General features: G+C 34.4%; 3 protein-coding genes and 1 long non-coding RNA gene across 6 annotated transcripts; 2 read left to right on the top strand and 2 right to left on the bottom strand.

Moving 5' to 3' along the window:
- The first annotated feature begins 17 nt into the window (after positions 1-17).
- On the top strand, positions 18-3,060 carry LOC119640113 (nucleolar protein 14 homolog). Its single transcript, XM_038037940.1, has 4 exons — positions 18-749; positions 809-1,309; positions 1,378-2,854; positions 2,936-3,060. The coding sequence occupies exons 1-4, from the start codon at positions 248-250 to the stop codon at positions 3,039-3,041; spliced, it is 2,586 nt and encodes an 861-aa protein (XP_037893868.1). The 5' UTR covers positions 18-247; the 3' UTR covers positions 3,042-3,060.
- Positions 3,061-3,094: 34 nt separating this feature from the next.
- Positions 3,095-7,261, bottom strand: LOC119640114 (pyrroline-5-carboxylate reductase 1, mitochondrial). The gene is made up of 5 exons (XM_038037941.1): positions 7,136-7,261; positions 4,344-4,414; positions 4,103-4,279; positions 3,248-3,665; positions 3,095-3,185 (listed from the first exon to the last, which is right to left on the bottom strand). The coding sequence occupies exons 1-5, from the start codon at positions 7,212-7,214 to the stop codon at positions 3,112-3,114; spliced, it is 819 nt and encodes a 272-aa protein (XP_037893869.1). The 5' UTR covers positions 7,215-7,261; the 3' UTR covers positions 3,095-3,111.
- A 3,299-nt stretch (positions 7,262-10,560) lies between these two features.
- On the top strand, positions 10,561-15,392 carry LOC119640144 (ubiquitin-conjugating enzyme E2 J2). Of its 2 annotated transcripts, none has more exons than XM_038037988.1 (4): positions 10,561-10,934; positions 11,140-11,472; positions 13,394-13,464; positions 13,669-15,392. In XM_038037988.1, the coding sequence occupies exons 2-4, from the start codon at positions 11,160-11,162 to the stop codon at positions 14,143-14,145; spliced, it is 861 nt and encodes a 286-aa protein (XP_037893916.1). In that variant the 5' UTR covers positions 10,561-10,934; positions 11,140-11,159; the 3' UTR covers positions 14,146-15,392. The 2 variants fall into 2 exon arrangements, with proteins under 2 accessions (XP_037893916.1, XP_037893915.1); XM_038037987.1 differs by having other exon boundaries at positions 10,562-10,934; positions 11,051-11,472.
- A 2,041-nt stretch (positions 15,393-17,433) lies between these two features.
- LOC119640142 lies at positions 17,434-19,629 on the bottom strand. 2 transcript variants are annotated; one of them, XR_005247611.1, is made up of 4 exons: positions 19,130-19,629; positions 18,501-19,063; positions 18,177-18,274; positions 17,434-18,112 (listed from the first exon to the last, which is right to left on the bottom strand). It is a non-coding gene; the product is annotated as an uncharacterized LOC119640142 (long non-coding RNA). The 2 variants fall into 2 exon arrangements; XR_005247612.1 differs by lacking the exons at positions 17,434-18,112; positions 18,177-18,274 and adding an exon at positions 18,298-18,437.
- Between the last annotated feature and the right edge of the window lie 214 nt (positions 19,630-19,843).

Genomic DNA, 19,843 nt, shown 5'->3' with positions numbered 1-19,843 from the left:
TTTTTCACGTGTGTGTTTTTTTTAATTTGTTGCTCATAAGTGTGGAAAATAAGAATTGTTTGGAAGAATTGTTTTAAATTAATTTAATTATCGGGACGTATAAGCAACAATTTTTCAATGGTTTAGTCCACTCGATCTCAACATCTAAAGGAAAAGAAAAAAAAAAGAAGTTCAAAGAATTGAGGCTACCCCCTTATGAATAAATCCAGAAAAAAGTAAATAAATATTCGAAGACCAAAGTAAAGAAATGGTTAAGAAAAATAAAAAATCGTTATCAGATGCAGTTTATGCAAAAAAGTCATTAAATAAAAATGACAATCCTTTTGCTACAGCAAGGGCAGCCACCGCCAAACATTTGAATCCTTTTGAAGTGCATATAAATAAAGAGAAATTTCAAATACTGGGGCGTGTTTGTAAACATGATAAAGGCTTGCCCGGAATCTCCCGTGCGAAAGCGGCAAAAAAGCGCAAAGAAACTTTAGGTCAGGAATTTATGGAGAAACATAAAACTAACCACTTTAAAGATCGACGTATAGGCAAGCATCTTAGTGAAGCACAATTAAATGAGGAAATCATAAATGCTCGCTTTACCGCTGATAGAATGGAAAAAATAAAGCAGAGTAAACATTCACGTTTCAATTTAAATGATGATGAGATTTTAACACATCGCGGTCAAACACTAGCAGATATTGAACAATTTCGTGATGACCGGTCCGAAGAGGACGATGAAGAAAACGAAAGACTAGATGGTAAAGAATAAATTCGGTGTAATGTGTTCGGTAAATTGTTAATCTTTGATATATTTTAGCTGAATTTACGGAAGCAGCCCATTTTGGTGGTGGGTCCGAGACAGGGAAAGATCGCAAGACAGCTATTGATGAAATGATTGTGGAACAAAAGAAACGTAAAATGGAAATAGCTAAGGAAAAGGACGAAATATTTAACATGACTGAAAAATTAGATGCAAACTATAAAAGTCTCGTTTCTCTCATGAGCAAAACAAGTAAGAGCGAATTTAAAGAAAAACCTACGCCGGATGATTATGATAAATTAATGCGCGAAATGATATTTGAGCCACGTGGGGTGGTAAGCGATCGTTTGCAGTCTGAACTGGAATTAGCAAAACAAGAGAAAGAGCGTCTGGAACGACTAGAACAAGAACGTTTAAAAAGGATGAAAGCCGATGGTGAAGAGGAGAACGAAACTAGTTTGAAAAAGCCCAAACATCGTTCAGCGGATGATTTAGACGACGGTTACTTTGCCAATGGTGATGAAGATGAAGCTAGCATTTTGGCCTATAACTTGAAAGGTAAGAATTAAGAAGTGAAGTGGAAGCTTTTTAATGATATACAAAAAAAAAAAAAAAAAAACGTGCAGGAGGGCTCGAGACAAAGATGAATGGTGAAACAAACGGGTACTTGGAAAAGCAAAATCAAAGCAAAAACCAAGAAGAATGTGACAGCGATGAAGATGAAGAGGATGGTGAAGAGGCAGCGTCAGAATACGATGAAAATGATGATGATTTAAGTGACTTAAAAGCCAGTGAATCGGAGGATGAAGAAGAAACAACGCCATCCCAAAAAGATAACGGAGTGGATTGTATAAACAGAGAAGCACTTACGAAACCGCAATCTGTACAAAAGACGACAGCGGACTTGCCATACCTCATAGAAATGCCATCCAATTTTGAAGAGTTCAACAATTTATTGTTACCTTACAAACTTTCCGACCAAAACATTATAATTGAACGTTTAATTAAATGCAACCATCCGGAATTAGAAATTGGTAAAGGCGAAGCTGTTGCCAAACTATTTTCTCACATATTAAAATTGTTAAATGAGAAATTTGTTGACGCCAATTTGGAAGATGTACGACAGAACTTTCAACTTTTATCCATAATGGTGCCCCATTTGTATGAAATAATGTATTTGAATCCGGAACGCATGTCGCAAACATTATTAGGAATGATTAAAGGAAAGTACACTGAATATAAAAAAAATCCTAAGCAATATCCCTCGTTAGAAGTTTTGATCTTCTTAAAGTTGGTCTCGAATTTATGTTCGACTTCAGATTTTAGACATCCCGTTGTCACTCCCTGTTACATATTTATACAGCATATATTGTCGAAAGCAAGAATACGCTCGCGCCAAGATATAGCGATGGGTTTATTTTTAGTTACGTTGTCTTTGGAATACGCTCAGTTGTCTAAACGGTTCTTGCCAGCTGCGTTCAACTACCTCCTTGGTGTGATCTATTTAAGCATACCAAAAAGACCAGTGGAGACTTTAAAAATTTTGCCACCCTTTCAAAGTCACGGCATCTTCAACAGGTTATTAGCCATACCAGAGGAAAGCGACGTTTTCAAGAATATACCTGAGCAGCTAATGACAAGCGAAGATTTAGTAACTCAAACGATAAATGATGATTTTAAACTCCGCGCACTAAATCATTGTCTTAAATTAATACAAAATGCTGTTGAAACTGTTAAAGAAAATGTGGGCGCAAACTATTTAGCTATGCCATTATTGGAAATGTTAGAACGTTTGCCTTTGTCCTCTTACCCGGATTATATTAAGACGAATTATGAGAAAACTAAAATAGGTTTAGAAACGTTAGCCAACAAGAGCTTGAAAAAATTGGTGCCTCCGGAGAAGAAACCTAAGGCTTTGCGTTTATTAGAACCGCGGATCGAACAGATATACGATGATAAACGGCGTCCCAAGCTGTCGAAGCATAAAGAGGAAAGAGTTAAACTTTTGCACAAAGTTAAGAGAGAAACCAAAAGTGCCGTGCGCGAGCTACGACGTGACACTCAGTTCTTGCAAAAAATGCGTTTGCAACAACAACTACAAAGGTGAGTTGAACCAAACGATTTCATTATATTTTATAGTGTAACGGGCTTTTAATTTCAATGATTTTCATATGTACTTTTCAGTGATGCTGAACGTCGCGAAAAAGTTAAACGTATTTTTGCAGAGGCCTCCTTGCAGCAAGGCGAGCTCAATGCTTTGGACAGAGCCAAAAAAAAGAAGAAATTCTAATGCTTTGCCTGCGTTCGTTAGCATTTCCCATTATTATTATTTTTTATTTTTATTTTTTTTGTAATCAAACTTAAGCGGCTCCTGATATTTGGCGGCACCTCAAAGTCGCTTCCTCGACGGCTCCAGCCACAGTCGAACGAAAACCTGAAAATACGATGGAAAATATTAAATAAGATAAAAAATAAAAACATTTTAACTGTTGCTACCTTTATCCTCTAAGTGCTTTAAACCAAACGCTGTTGATCCAGCTGGGCTAGTTACGTTATCTTTCAAAACTCCCGGATGTTCTTTGCTGTCTCTTACTAAATGGCCTGAACCCATAACTGTTTGTGACGCCAATCGATACGCCATATCTCGCGGAAGACCCATACGTACCGCGCCATCCGCCAGTGCCTCAATCATTACAAATACATATGCAGGGCCACTGCCACTTAAGGCCGTTATAGGATCTAAAAGGTATTCACCAACTTCTTCGCAAGTGCCAATGGCTTCTAAAAGAGATTGAGTGTTTTTAGCGTCCTGCTCGGTAGCCTTACTACCTCGTACGAAGACAGAGCACCCAGACTGCACAACTGCTGGAGTGTTTGGCATTACCCGAATTACACGAGCTTTCGGTGAAAGATTCTACAAAAATGAAATTTTTTCAATATCGGACAACGATGGTATTAATAACAAACTTTTTCATCTCAAACGCTATAAATACTTCACAGTAGCTACAGTAAAAGGCATTAATTTCTTACTAGAAGAAAAAATCATCCATTGTTGTAATATTAATTTTCATCCACTCGTATAAAAATGTTTATATGGTATATATATATGTATATATTTATGATATATGTATATATATATGATATATGTATATATGTATGATATATGTATATATATATGATATATGTATATATATATGGTGAATATATATACTTATATGAATTTGTTATACACATATAGAAATGCATTGATTGATAACGTGCAGCTTAAACCTTTCGCATACAGTTATCAGTATTGAAAAGTAATCGTTGTTTCTTTTATCTCCAGTTTCATTCACTCTCTTCTCTTCTTACCTGTTCCAGTGTTTTTATTGTTATGCCCATGGCCACGGAAATGAATAATTTATTATCACTTATGGGCTTAACTTCGGTTAAAACCTCAGGAACTACTTGAGGCTTAACCGAAACGAAGACAATGTCGGAGCTGTTGACAACTGGATCATTTTTAACTATCGTCTCTACACCTAATTGCTATAAAATTTAAAAGAATAATAAGTGAAAAATTTCTATGGAAATTCTGTTGTCCACATTATACCTGAAATGATTCCAAGGATAAAGTATCTGCCGGATGGACACTGGCAATTAATGCTTCGGCTTTTGTTAAACCTAAAGGCGAAAATTTTTATTTCAATATTTGCAATTTTCCTTCAATTGAAAATTAAAAATTTTTAAATTTAATATTGAGACTCGATAACTGTTTCGAAGTGATTTCAAGCAACGAAGGTTTACACGTCTTAAGTCAATTCTCTTTAACTGTATAATTGCTATATCCATCACCGAAGGATGGAGTGTATATTCACTTTTTGTCGAATCGCTTGCAACCAGAAGGAAGGTTCAGAAATCCCACAGGGCGAAGTATGTACACTCCTGATCAGCATCGCATTCTAAATCGATTTAAGCATTTCCATCTGTGTAATGCCTTGTAAACACTCTTGTGGCCGCAAAAATGAAGCTATCGACTTCAAACTGGCCAGAAACATTGCAAGTTTTTGCAGGCAGATTGGTATTGAAAATGGGCCAAAACGGTCGAAGGACATGTCCACAGCACCTCGTAAAGTGAGAACACCTGTTTTTCCAAAGGAATAGAAAATTGTTCTTTCGATCATTACTCCTAAACTATAGCAGACAAATGTACAAAAATTTGAACTTTGCATTGCATTCTGCGGATGATGTTGTAGTGCCTATACAAAAATGGGAAAATTTTACGCCTGCCCACTATTATGAAGCATCAACTTTTAATTTTTTTTTCCAATACCTTTATAGGGCGCAGAACCAAGCTTCAAAAACCCCATAAAATGTACAAATTTTTGGTCAGTTTCAAATTTGGAATGCACCTAAGCATGTGGTCTGTTCAATATCTGTGTTGCAAAAGAATTTGGAAACGATCTAAACTTTTTAGACGACGTGCACTCGAAATTCACACGCCTCGTACGACAAAAACGTTTATTTTGAAATTAGAAAAGATCAGCAGCGCACTCTCCGTATTATAGAGGATGAAAATTTATTTTTTTTACATTTTCCGTCTATTTAAGGATGACGTAGGTGGGTGTAAAAGATTCGTCACGGACGAGTATAATTTTCTTACTTGTTTTAAATTACGTAATATATAAGTGGACCAATCAGGGCCAATTTTAATTAATAGAATTTCGTTAAATATCTATCACATCGTTTAATATATCATCGATGGAAGCTTTTATTTCTGTGGAAAAATTTGTTGATCACTACTCCTTTTAGACCTGATCTCTTGACAAATAAGCCAAGAATATATTTGCCATGTTTGAATTTCCTATGTTAAAGGAGTCGGCTTGTAAATAATATTCGATGTTGAACACGTTGACTTGAAATTTCCTCCTCATCGCGAATATAATCGACTTTATTTAAGAGAAATGGCAAAAGGTGATCAGGTTGATGATATAGGAAGTAAAAATTTGCTCTAGACTTTAGGTAATAGGGCGATAATGTGGGTTTTTATAAAAAATCGCTGAGTCCTTCTGGTGATATCAGTCTATCTCTCACAAATACAGTTACATGTTTCAGAGTTCGCTTTGAATATTGTGATTTTATTATTTATTTATTATTTATTTAGCCTTTGCACAGATTAGTTTCCAAAGAATACGTTTGCTAATGCAAAGTGAGGTATAATCACTTTTAACCTCTGATGTTATCTGTATAATGCTCGGGCGTCAGTGAAACGAGTTCACAAAAGAATATATCAATCTGTTTTGGAACACCTTTAATGTATGGCTGCATATGTGTAGACTTCGGTTGACTATTTTTAAAACCCGATAAGTAATATCGGAACTTGTCTTTGACTACGGAAAGCACAAATCCTCCATGCAAATTAAACGATTATTTGTTTCGTCAATCCCTTGAAAATTGCTGACATTGTTGTTGAACCCGAGAGAAAGAGAGAGAAGAAAAAGTAAAGTTCTCGTGGCAGAATATAGGAAGACATTGATCCTTTATAAAAAATCAAAGACTAAGACATTTAAACCGGCAAGTGTATGCTGTTTGAATAAACCGCAGGAATATGGTCCGAAATTTTTTCCTCAAAGTTGGTAATGATTTGGAATTTCACCACAAAATACGCCTACAACATCTAAGTGTCCGACTGCCCAATTATAATAAACATTGTCCTGTTTGCAAAATTTGCAAAGGAATAACCCAAACCGGTCAAAGCAAAAGCCTACAAAGCCCGCAAGCTTGTGCAACAACAGCTTTGAACACCTTTGCTTTGTGTGTTTTTTTGTTCCTTGTCACCTATAAAGTGCAAGACGTACATCATAGGAATTTTCACTTTCATTCTGAAAATAGAATAAGTCAACCGTGTAGTCTCCTTTTTTTAAAATCTTTTTTTGCATAATGGTGATGGGTGCAAAAGATTCGGCCATGATCGAACATAATTTTCATATCGGGATATAATAAATGATCAGTGTAAACATAGGTGATTTTATGTATTTGCGTCTGCTGTTCGGTGTTTGTTAGGGTCCCAATATTTTCCGCAAACTGAACGTAAGCTTATTACCGATTACTGTTATCTAAAACGACTTTTTATTTTTTATTTATTTGTTCTTTTAATGTTATCTTTCAATTTCACTTTTTCATTATTTGTACATTTGTTTCTTTTATCATTTATTTTGCTTTTTTTTGAAATATTTGAAATTTTATTATTTTCCTAAAAACTATCTTTTTAAGTTTTAAAAAAAACTTTACACAATTAACGGAAAAATTCTTATATAATTTCCCATTATTTTCCTTATTTTTTTAAGATTTTGCAAAATTTTTTACAATTTTCAGCTCAATTGTTTGAAATGATGCAATATTTACCGGCCGATATGAAACCTTTAGCCATAGCCTGGGCTATGCGACCACCCCCTAAAAAACCAATTTTGCCGATTTTATTCATTATCGAATAATTTCGTTTTTGTTAATTTTTTTTTATATTTTATATATTTAATTCTTTTTTAGCTGCGATCCGTGCACTTATAATTTTTTAAAGTCTTCTGTACTAAAATTTTAATGAAATACTGAACTCATTCTACGATCGTACTTTATCAATAACCGCTTATTGTTAAAGTGTTTGCCTTTCCCTGTGCATCAGTCGAGAAAATGACGACAACATCTGAACGCTGTGGACTCTACTTAATAAGAAGAGGAAAATTTTATAAAAAAAAAAAAATGGGAAAAATTTCTTTTAAATTATTTTAAATAAAGTATTTAATTTGAAGGGATAAATCTTTCAAAAATATAAATACCTTTAGCCACTAGGTGCAGTGAAAAGAAAAAAGATATCAAGGGAGAGCAGTCATCTTTTTTGAAATTTGATTCTCTTTGAGATATTACATGTTTGGAGTCCATACACAAAAATTAATAGTATGAATATTAGTCGGCTTTTATTCAATCCGGTTGAGAAAGATATTAAACGCTTTTCCTAGATATGTATGCGTAATTACTGAAAGAAAAAATTTTTGTAAATGATGAAAAGACTAAAATCTGTCTCGAGTTGTTTTAATAATAGCAGTTAATAATTGAAAAGCATTTATAAATTACTGCGCTCTGTAGGGTATAAAAAGCAATAATCATAAAAATGAAAACAAAAGTAAATAGAAAAACTTCTACTGATAAAGTAATATTTTTATATTTTGGCGTAGTGTCATTGAGGATTTGCATTCTAGGTACAAACGCACACTTATATATATATATATATATATATTTATATGTATGCATAAGTACGCGGAGATTTTTCAAATTTAAACATTTCTACACCTGCAGTACTTGTTATCAGTTCGAACATAAATGTAAACGAAAATCATTCAAGACGAATACTGTTGTAGTTCTTGTATCTCCGTTACGTAAAAGAGATAATCAAAAAAATGTCGATACGAAAACGTTCGTGTCTCTATATAGGTATTTTGCTGAAAAATTCTTATCATAAAAGGGGTATTAAAAAAACAAATTTATTTTTTTTTATTTCCACAATTTGTAGGTCATGTCCAAATAATTAATTTTTATTATCCGACTTTTAACCCCTTGAGAACAATTCCCGGGAATTTAAAGTCATTAACAAATTCATAAACAAGACATTTTTTGCATCTTCTTATCTATCTTTTAAATTTACAAAGCATTTTGAAATGAATAAAATGTTATGCTTAGCGCCCCTAAGTTTTTATTAAAAGTGCCAATAAAAAGTGTCATTTACTTGGAATTAAGGAGATTTTAAAACTAAAGTTGTTGTATCACCGATTCTTCTGTTTTTTCTAAGCATAAGCTTAGAAATCGCTACATTGACGAGAAGTTAAAATATTGTTCCTTATTGGCGAAGATGTCAAATTATCAATGCAGAGTATAAGATAAAATTTCGCAACGTAAAACATAAAAGAGATATAAATTATAAATTAGATTAAAAATTTCTAAATTTAAAATAAATTGTCTTTACATCTTGTTGTATGTATGTACACATGCAAAACCAATTCCTACAAAGTCTCGTAAAAAGTTGGTAAAATTGAAGTTCCATCCCTAAAATAGGAATAACACATCATTGTACGAAACGCTAAGGTTGTCGGGGGAAACAAAACACAAACGTTATATTGGAATTATAGGTTCGTTTTGAATAACTTTTTGTTTTTGGAAAATAATCATATATATACTGAGCAATATGATAAAAGCTCGCGTTTTCCGTATATTGAAATTAAAAGTTGCTGTCATCTTAAATGTCAGGCGAATGCATTTTCGGCAACATTGACGGGTACACGCAAAATAGCTTTTAATGCTTTAATTACAATTTTAAAAATATTAAAGGATAAGTTGTGTAGTGGGACCATAAAGTCTTTTACGGCACCGAATACCGTTGAACGGTGTAAGAGTTGAGTATTGATACAGACGTATCTAGATTATAGAAGGGTTTTATGGCCACTTTAAACCTTCTAGGGCTAGCAATCCTTTCGATATTGAGTGGTAGCGACGCCAACAGTTCACCAACGATAGCAGAAATTTGCAGAATTACTTGCAGTTCTTCAAAAACATTTTTAAACATTTTATCTTCCTTTCTGTTTAATTTTTTGATCAACCCTGGATAAAAAGTAGCAGTGTTAAAGTTAAAAGATGACAAATTTGTATAAAAATGATCTAGGTCTAGATCAAGTGGAGTTTGTAAATACTTGTATGAAAGTGACCTAAGCCGAACTTTAGTATCTAACACAATGCCAATAAGTAATCATTAATTATTCGATATTAAAATTGAGTATTGATCGTTTAGCTTTCCAACCTACCGACGAAATTTCTACTTACTTCCTTATGTATAATTGAATCACACACGATTCTTAATAACTATTTTTGATTTATTAATTACTATTATTAAAGCTTTTTGATTCATTCATTACTTAAGCCTTGTTTGCGTATTGCTACTCTTCGCGACGTGTGCGATGTCCGCTTAAACCATCTGTATATTAATTTTAAAAATTTTCATATATCACTTAAAGCAATTCTTGTAAAGTATGCTTTCGATAGAACACGACCCAAAGATTGTGAATACTATAACATCGTTTCGATACAGCACGATTTCAAAAAATCAAATATGTTTTTTTAATGAACACACTACTGCGAGAGGAGTTTGCACCAACTTGCAGCTGTAATTTTTGATGAAAAGTAACGTTCTGATTGTCAAAATTTTTTTGAATATATTTTTAATTATCGCATTTCATCATAGAGTTGAATTTCAAATTTTTTGTTTTTTGAAAACTTGAAGATAATTTAATTTTTCATTATTGTATTCATTTGGGAAGAATTTATAATAAAATTTTCATCGCAAAAATGTACTCCTTAAAAGTTGGTTTCGACGCAAAATGATAGACATTGATTGATTGTTTTAAATTATTTCAAGGGATCTTATAACACGAACAAATTTTCAACACATCACGGTGCAGATTATTTTGATTTATATTAGGATTGACTTTAAATTATGATATGTTAATTTAAATAAAGAAATAGTTTCGTATAACACGATACGAAATAAACGTCTTTAGCGGTGGACGTCTGTATATGGCTTTTTGATATATCTATTTGCAATAATTTTCATATATTAATGACATCGTGTGCATTCATTGAAAATTGATGACTTTTAACAATTTCTCTCCTTCCTCTCTCTTTCTATCCATGAACGATAAGTAATCGATAACAATGAAATGTCTAAGTTTCATAACATCACTAAGGAAATTGTAATAATATGCAAAGAAAATTTTCGAGTTTTAGGCACATTTTGTTAAAAGCTACATTAGAAAAAAAAAAGGAAAACACCACTTAAGTTTAATAACATTTGTTGCTCGCCATAAGTCTAAAAATATTGTAACAATATTAATTGCTGAAAAGAGAGCATTGCTGCTGTAGTATTAGGCCTGAAAAAGCAGAGAATACGCAATCGTGAACAACGAAAACAAAACACTAACATTGAATGTAAAGGAGAAAATTTGACGTTTTTATAAAATTCCTGATTATATTTTGGATTTGCCCAGGTGAAAACGATTAATTTTCTGCATTGTATCGGCCTCGAAAAGTTAGTTGTGTACGATAAGATTTCGTATTCCACGCGCACATTTGGGAAATTAAATAACAAAAGGCAAAAAATAAAAAGGTGAGTTACGGCATGCGAATTGAAATTGTTGTAAGGAAGAAATGGAAGATGAGAGGGTTATATGTGAGCAATGTGAACGATTCATCATATTTTTTTTGTTTTTTTTTTCTTATTAGAAAAAGGAAATGTTTATGTTTTCCTTATGTGTGACGTGTCTTGTATGGTTTGCATAAGCCAACAATAAATTAATACATATACGTTGCAGTTTTATCTTTTACGTCAATAATGGAAGTGAAAAAGATGTCATCGTCGGGTTCGTCGGCCCGTAAACAACCCACAGCTATATCACGTATGAAACAGGATTATATGCGTTTAAAACGTGATCCATTGCCTTACATCACAGCTGAACCTCTGCCTAATAATATACTTGAATGGCATTATGTTGTCAAGGGCCCGGAAGACACCCCATATTTTGGTGGATACTATCATGGTACACTGCTATTTCCACGTGAATTTCCATTTAAGCCGCCTTCAATCTATATGCTGACGCCAAACGGCCGTTTTAAGACGAACACGCGATTATGTTTAAGTATTTCAGGTAAGGGATAACATACGCCACCTACATATTATAGGCGTTTCTAGAATTCATAGCTAATAGAATGCAAAAAGATTTTTGCATTAACAAAAAAATTTGAAGGAAAGGTCACTCCAACTCCATTGGGAACATGGGGACCCGCGTATGTACATTTTTGTTTTCTTATTTTTGCTTTGCTGGCGAAAGATCAAATTTGAAAATAGATCTGATAAATAAATGAGTTGAATTTTGTAAATGAGTTGAAATTGTACAGTATGAGGTACATTTAAACATTCCGAGTGCATGATCTGCTCCCCAGCACGCTCGCAATAAATAAAGCGTACAACTAAGAATTCATAGCTTTTTGTGAAAGTGTTTGGAACGCTACGGGACGCGCCCACAATTATAGATAATTTGCCATTTCCATATATTAGTTTGGGGAAAAAGAAATCCATTATTTTTTCGGTAGATGGCTGCACTGATAGATTTCTCGTAAAGTATCGATCAAACAATTTCATATTTATGCTCGTTGGAAAGGTGACATTTCGCAGTAAAAAAAATTATTTTGCTGTTTTTTGTTTGGTGCATTCAGTTGTGAGTTACAGCGTGTTAAAAATGGAAGTGAACAAAGAGAAAATTCGGTATATTTTACAGTTTTTCTTTGACAAAGGCGAAAATGCAAGCCAGGCGGCTAAAATTGTGAATGGTGTTTATGGTTCCGATACTGTAACAGCCAATTATGTGAAATTTTGGTTTCGTAGATTCCGTTCAGGAATTTTTGATGTTAAAGATACGCCTCGCACAGGTCGTCGAAAATGTCGATAAAATCGGAGAAATGATCGAAGTTGACCGGCATGTTAGCAGTCGTAACATCGCCCAGAAGCTAAAAATCGACCATAAAACAGTTTTAAACCATTTACACAAAGCTGGATTCAAAAAGAAGCTCGATGTTTGGGTGCCACACCAATTAACAGAAAAAAACATGATGGATCGAATTTCCATCTGCGAAGCCTTGGCCAAACGGAATGAGATAGACCCATTTCTTAAACGGATGGTGACTGGAGATGAGAAATGGATCACATACGATAACCCTGTGCGAAAACGACCGTGGTCAAAGAGCGGTGAAGCACCTCACAAACGGCCAGGAAGGTTTTGCTATGCATTTGGTGGGACTGGAAGGGGATTATTTATTATGAGTTGCTTCCATATGGCCAAACGCTAAATTCTGATCTCTACTGTCAACAACTGGACCGTATGAAGATAGCGATTGACCAGAAACGGCCAGAATTGGCCAACAGGAGAGGTGTCGTGTTCCACCAGGACAACGCTAGGCCACAGACATCTACAGTGACTCGCCAGAAACTTCGGGAGCTTGGTTGGGAAGTTTTAATGCATCCGCCATACAGTCCGGACTTGGCACCAAGCGATTATCATCTTTTTCTTGCATTGCAAAATTTCTTTAATGATAAAAATTTGGAATCTAGGGAGGATTGTGAAAATCGACTACTAGAGTTTCTTGCAAATAGAGACCAGGACTTCTATGAGAGAGGCATTTTGAAGTTACCTTTAAAATGGCAACAAATCATACAACAAAGCGGTGCATATTTGACCCAAATCGGACAATCCGAAGCATGTTAAATAAAGTCCTGAAGTTCATATAAAAATAATGGATACCTTTTTCCCCAAACTAATATATTTACAGCAAATGGTGACTACAAACTTTTCAATTCAAGGCGAATATAACCTTCATTTTTTTTTTTATTTGGCTCCTTAGAATCAACTATTATATCTCGCTTGTCTAAATTGCCTTTTAGATCTATTGCAGTGAGGTGAGCGGTATTTGAGAGGTTCAAAGTTTTATTACACTTAAATTCTCATTGTCTATAATTCTGTAGAATTTCTTTAGTTATCAGAAGTATTTTCTTTTTTCTATATTTTTCCAAAGATTTCCACCCGGATACATGGAATCCTACTTGGTGCGTTGGCACTATACTTACTGGCTTGCTTAGCTTTATGGTAAATTTCACTTCTTGTCTATATGTATATATACATATATATATATTATATATATATATATATATATTCGCTAAGTATTTATTTCATTGGTATCCCAGACATTCCAGACCATAAATACTCCCGACCATAAATATCCCAGACCATAAATATACCCGACTATAAATAAGTGCTGATGATTTTGCTTATCCAATTTCTATATATTAGTTAGAGACAACAGCAACATTGGGTTCAATCGAGACGACAACCTATGAAAAACAGCAACTCGCCAAAAAATCTTTAGCATTTAATTTGAAAAATCCACAATTTGTTGAACTATTTCCGGAGATATGCGATGAAATTAATAAGCGCCTGCAAAATGAAAAGGAGCAAAAAATGAAAACCCTTAACATGCTGGCGAATGGTGGTAGTAACAGTTGCAGCAATAGCATCATTCCTAATGGCACAAATGCGAAAATTAATAATAATAACACATTAGCAAATGGTTGTGCGGTGGCAAACGGTGCAGTGGGTGCTTTGGGTAATCTTAACGATGCAAATGTTGGACCCGTTCAAGATTTGAATGCCGTTAAGAATTTAACAAATTCATATTTGAATTGGCAATCGAATCTGATAATAATTATATGTTTCGCAATTTTTGCTTTAGTAGTAAATTATGTTTTAAAAAATATAAATCAGGAATAGAAGACAATTACCTTGTGTATATCTTATTAGAAAATATTTTTATATTTAATTTGTTTTTTTTTTAATCGGTTGCTTGTTATGCTAATGATTACGTTAGTCGATCATAAGTTTATCTTTATTTCAAAAAATAGCTTAATCTTAATGAGAGTATAGTCATACGTATATAATAATTTTGCTAGATCGGAGGTTTGAAGTTCACTGTTAGCACGTCTTCCTTTCATACGTCTTCAGCCACCTTTCTTGACATCCTAGGCTATGTGTATTTTAACTTTCGCTGGTTGCGTTAATTTTGGCCAACGATTTTTCCAGGCAAAAGTGATAAAGAAATGGGAAAATGTCAGTGTACATAACGATTAAATTCGATGATCCTGACCTTTCTCTCTCTACCTAAAATAACACTTCAAATAACATTATGGGGATATTCAGTGTCAGTTCAGGTACTAATCATGGAATGCTCAAAATTGCGTTTTCTGCATTCATTACTTATGTTGCTTGATTTAAAGAAATTTGTTGCCGAAGCCCATCAAAAGTTTTTAGAAACTTATGGTGACGCTGCTCCGTTCTATCGCAATTGTCGATTTTGGCCACAACGGTTTGAAAGTGGCGATTTCGATGTGAATGATAAAGAACGGCGACTGGAGAATCGAAAACACAGTGGACAGTGGACAATGTGAAAATAGTGGTTTGAAAGACTTATTGGACGAAAATCCAGCTCAAACTTCAAAAGAACATTCCGACAATTTAGTAGTCAATAAATCCACAGTTCCTCGACGTATACCTTGCAATTTCGGTCATTGAATGGTTTTTTCAAGTGAAAAATGGCCAAAAATTAACAGAACCACCTAGTGCCCTCTGTTCATGGTTAATAAATAATAAACTTGTGCAGGATAGATTGGTAGCCCAAGTTTGCCTGGTCTAGGATTTGGCCATAGAATGGTCAGCTAAGTAAGTTGAATATTTTTAAAAAAGATGATAGACCGCACGACAGAATTGAGCATTCAAAATCGATCTAGTGTTAATAATTACGCATACGCCTGCAGTAAAACTAAAATATATGATCTAAAATTATCTGAAAAACGAACTGCAAGGAAAGGTGAACAAATAGATTGCAAAAAACGGCGGAAAATAAGTTTATTATTTTTTAAATTGTAAAAAGAGAAGAAGAACCCTTAAGAGAAAGCCACTAACGAAATATTATGTTAACAAACGTGCTTCAATTGATAATAACTTGCGAAGCGAAATATCTTGTAAATAAATAAAATATTTAAAAATATCACAGAACTTTTATTCATTCCCGTTGGTAGTTTCTTCAATCTAACGCATAAGTCGTCAGCAACACTTTCGAAAGCAATTTATGTTTATCTGCTTGTTCATCATCGCGTCTGCCCTACTGTAAACTGTATTGTATCTCGAAATTGCGCAAATTGGTTTACGGAGAGGTGTAAAGTTAGCCATTTCCATGTCGGATGATGTTCATAAAAATTGAAATGCTGTAACCATTTCATGAAAGATCAAAGCCTGTAGAGCTTTCAGGGCGACGTTATGTTCCCAAATAGGGGGTGTGTCAGTTGATCGACCGAAGATTTGGGAAAGTTTTTGTACCAAGTTTTAGCTCATTGTCGCATAGTTTATAAATAAGTGGCCTGGCGAATCACTCCCATTTCTGTATAAAGTTCGAGATTTTCAAAAGTCTTGATAGAAGCCTGTTCTAAGTCTTAAGTCGTCTGTTGGGAATTAAACTTTATATTGCCTTAAGGAAGAATGTGAACAAAACTAACTGACAGCGAACCAACAATAAAATCAAACCATTTTCGAGACGATAGGTAAGGAGCAGTGAAAAGTGGATCTTATACCGCGATAATGTGCGAACGATGAATGAAGCCGCAAAAATGGTGCCGAATCTCGGTAGAAGGTAAGGCATTGTGTTTGGTGCAATACGAAGGTAGTCGTGCATCCTGAGCTGTTCCAAATGCGGTCAATTTCCGTGGACAATTAATAATGTGACGGAAGTGCATGTCAACTTCCATGGTGGCAATACATTACACTCCCCTTGAACGATTGAATGCATAAATCGCGAATCTCCCCCCGTCCTCCACCTACATTTCATTTATGAAAGATAATTTTTTTGTCGAAAGAGGCCAATAAACCGCCCAAAATAGTTTTATTAAAAAAAAAAATGACAAAAGGTTATCGATCAAAGTAACGTGTGTTCAGTTTAAAATATTACGAAAAGAATAGAGCCCCTCGAAATGCCTCCTAATCTGTTATTGATCTATTATTTGCTTATCTAAAGCGATTACGATATTCCAACAACAACAGACAAACAGACTCACAGAGAAACGAATGCTAAATCCAGTTCGAATATTACCGTTGTTAATAATATGTCTGATCCATGATGATTTTAATTAGTATATCTGGAAGGTGTAGTCAAAGAGTCAAGAAATCTCGTAATGTAACAATAATGGAGAAATAATTATTTATTTGTGGTGTCGACAAGTGAGTAACTCGTTGAACCAAGAAGGCTTCAAGTAAATTTTCAAGAAGTTATAGCAAAATATCTTCACATCAATTGTCCCGGTTTAGTCAAGGGTCGCGATTGGTTGATATCATTCCTAACAAGCCAAGCGACCACATAAGACGTCTTACAATTGATGTTGACAAATTAACCATCTCTTCTCAGTTAAAGGTCAAGATGATTTCAAGAAATTAGTCAGAAGACATATCACCGTCAATTTTCAAGGAGCAATCAAGACCGCCAGATGTTTCCACATCAATCGTATGAGCCTGGTTAAAGCTGAAAAGGTGGAGCGTAAGAAGTTAATCAAAGCTTTAAAAATTCTCACCGCACCTCCTAGTAAAACGTGGCAATGCAAACGTAAGGTCTATCTACCTTGGGCAAGGGATATCTACCTTGTCTAGTTTAAGATCAAGATGTCGATCGGTTGCAATAATGCAAAGGACATAAGAGATTTTACCTTCCACCCGTTGTCAAGTTTTCATCAATGATAGGGTGTGTGTCGATCTCAACGTCAACAACACATAACCGTTAAATATCGTTTGTCGGGACTTAATCAAAGGAATAAGTTTATTGGTTTTAAAACATTATAGTACTATGAGGCAAGATGGTCCGTTTGGTAAAAAATACTTACTGAATCTTTACGGCCCAAAGGAGCACTTAGGCAAACAGGGGCGTTCTTAGTAGTAAGAATGTGATTTTAGTTTAAATTGATTGTAAATCGGTTTAACATTTAAAATATGTACTTTAAATGTGTATGTGTACTATGTATACATATACACAAGTAATAATTTATTAACATTTAAAGTGAAGTTTAATTTTTTGTTAACACTCTTTAACAACAATCATAGAACATAGCAAAACAACGTAACCGGAGCAAAGACTATGAAAACAGATTAACACGGTAAATAAACTTAAGCGAACGGATACGTGTTTTTCAAAGTGACATTTTCAATAGAAAGTGCTCGCACGCAGGCATGCATGCATTCGCTTGAATACTCTTTCTTAACATCATACGAATGGAAATGTATGCATACACACACACACAAACACACACACACACAGTTAGACACACAAACATTCAAGTGAAATTTCTCGTTACCAGTTTTGCGAGCAGACAGTAAGTAAGTTTATGCATATATATGTACGCAAACGTAATAAATAAACTGTAAATGTATGCAAACAGAAGAAAAGTTTTCCACTAAATGCAAAACTAATGTAAAAACTTTATCGTTGTTGATTGCCGTTGTCTATGTTGTTATTGTTCGGAATGCATAAACGCATAAACAGTAACGGAAGATTTAAGAAATTTTAACTTCCGTTACCAAGTGACGGCAAATCCCGCCTTTCTCGTTGCCCGTTCCTCGTTCCTCGTTCCTTCTTCATCTTTCTCTCTCTCTCTCTCGCTCTGCCGTTTTACAGCTTGATTTTGTTAAGTATTTTATGTAAATGCTATTGAAAAATGTTAATGTTAAAATCGTCATTATTGCTTTTGTTATTGTTGTTGTTTGCTTACGTAAAAATTTTGTGGTTCGCATTTTTCTTTTTTTCTTTCAATTTCAAAAGCGGAAAATTCAATTGAAAACTTTTCTCCTTTATTTCCTTGATTGTTATCTACAATCGAGATAGAAAGATAAAAAAATAAAAAAAACGAAAAAAAACAAAGAATAGAAAAGAAAATTTATCTGTGTAAGTCTACCATCAACTGGTTGGTTTTGTCTGTTACTCTTAAAACTTTGTGTACATTTTTTTGTTTTCATTTTTTTTCTCACAATTTCTATAATGAATTTCTGTTATCGGTTTTGATGTTCGATTATGATATTAGCAAATTTCTACTCACATACAATATAAAGTTCATTTTTTGTTATTGCATTCAAAGTCGGCCGCCAGCTCTTTTATAATGTTATATAATAATCGACAGTTGTGTAAGAATGTCAATGAAGACCGCAATCAGGTAAATAAAGCTGCTTGAATTGACAATACATAATATGAACAACAACGTGGACACATGCATACAGACGCGTAGACATACAATAGCAAAGCAAACGCATACATATTCACCACGAAACGAAAACACAGACGGAAAGCACATTCTATCGAATTATGTTTCAGTTCCTGACATCGTCAAATCCATTAACGTCAACTTCGTAGTGTTGACAAGCTATGTACGCTACGCGTAACGAGAGACGACAATATATTTCGAATCCGGGAAGTAGCCTCAACGATATGTTAAATTTCTTAAAGCTGGGAAAATTGAATGCCTGCAGTGTACGTGGATCTACTTTCCTCTCCGTTCCTCTTCTATAAGACTTGTGTCGAAATTCTTTTCATTCCAGAGCACTTGGTTATAAGAACGCAGCAGCTGTGCACATAACTCTTTAAGCGGATTTTTGAATGAAAAAACTAAAAAATATCGCAACATATTTTAATCAAACTATTCTTTATTGCTAGCACACACGTTGCTCCCACCTATCTGGCAATTTATGGGCAATACTGCGCCTTACTATACTGTGGATATCATTTTTTGGCAAACGCTCACACTCGGATGATAGTATATCTGACAAAAGCTGGCAAACACAATTTATGTGGCCGTGCACCATACTGTTGGCGGACGAAACGAAGTTAACTTCTGACTTTCCAGGAGAGATATGCATGCATGTTTGGATTCATATGTCAAACTTTAGGGCTTGCGAAGAAAACATTAATATAATGCGTCGTGACGTCGACAATGCTTTGCTTAGAATTAACACATTTAGCTTTTCGCACTCTACTCTCCAAGTCTAAGAAAAAACGGATCCTCCACGTTATCGAGTCCGCCGTATTTACTTTAGCCAGATAATATTTGTGAATGTTTAAAATAATTTTCAACATTCTGCCCTGCTCATCTTATAACCAATAAGCAGAAAACATCGAAAAGAGTGAAAAAAAATTTGACCTTGCGTAGGCGTAGTCGATTTTTGTATGTCTGCTGGAGGAACAACACCCATAGAATGCAAATGAAAATTTTCGTCGTTGTATCTGTTGAAGTTTATAAGTAATGAGTAGAAAATGAAATTGTTTCTATTTTTGAAAGCAGAGGTGATCTCAGATTATGTTATGCTTTAGTAGTGTTCGTGTTGACCGATTCGTTCTATTTTCGACACTAAACTGCGCGCAGGAACTTTTACTGTCTCTGCCAACTTT

This window comes from Glossina fuscipes, unplaced genomic scaffold (assembly GCF_014805625.2).
Source record: "Glossina fuscipes isolate IAEA_lab_2018 unplaced genomic scaffold, Yale_Gfus_2 115, whole genome shotgun sequence".
NCBI classification, from domain to species: Eukaryota; Metazoa; Arthropoda; class Insecta; order Diptera; family Glossinidae; genus Glossina; species Glossina fuscipes.
The sequence above is the reverse complement of the archived record's forward strand: the minus strand, read 5'-3'. Positions and strand labels throughout refer to the sequence as shown.

Coding starts and splice junctions, on each gene's coding strand:
- LOC119640144 (XM_038037988.1), top strand. CDS start 11,160: ATGGAAGTGAAAAAGATGTCATCGTCGGGTTCGTCGGCCCGTAAACAA. Junction 11,473..13,393: donor ATTATGTTTAAGTATTTCAG/GTAAGGGATAAC, acceptor ATTTTTCCAAAG/ATTTCCACCCGGATACATGG. Junction 13,465..13,668: donor CTGGCTTGCTTAGCTTTATG/GTAAATTTCACT, acceptor TCTATATATTAG/TTAGAGACAACAGCAACATT.
- LOC119640114 (XM_038037941.1), bottom strand. CDS start 7,214: ATGAATAAAATCGGCAAAATTGGTTTTTTAGGGGGTGGTCGCATAGCC. Junction 4,280..4,343: donor TATCCTTGGAATCATTTCAG/GTATAATGTGGA, acceptor TAAATTTTATAG/CAATTAGGTGTAGAGACGAT. Junction 3,666..4,102: donor CAATAAAAACACTGGAACAG/GTAAGAAGAGAA, acceptor TCATTTTTGTAG/AATCTTTCACCGAAAGCTCG.
- LOC119640113 (XM_038037940.1), top strand. CDS start 248: ATGGTTAAGAAAAATAAAAAATCGTTATCAGATGCAGTTTATGCAAAA. Junction 750..808: donor AGAAAACGAAAGACTAGATG/GTAAAGAATAAA, acceptor GATATATTTTAG/CTGAATTTACGGAAGCAGCC. Junction 1,310..1,377: donor TTTGGCCTATAACTTGAAAG/GTAAGAATTAAG, acceptor AAAAACGTGCAG/GAGGGCTCGAGACAAAGATG.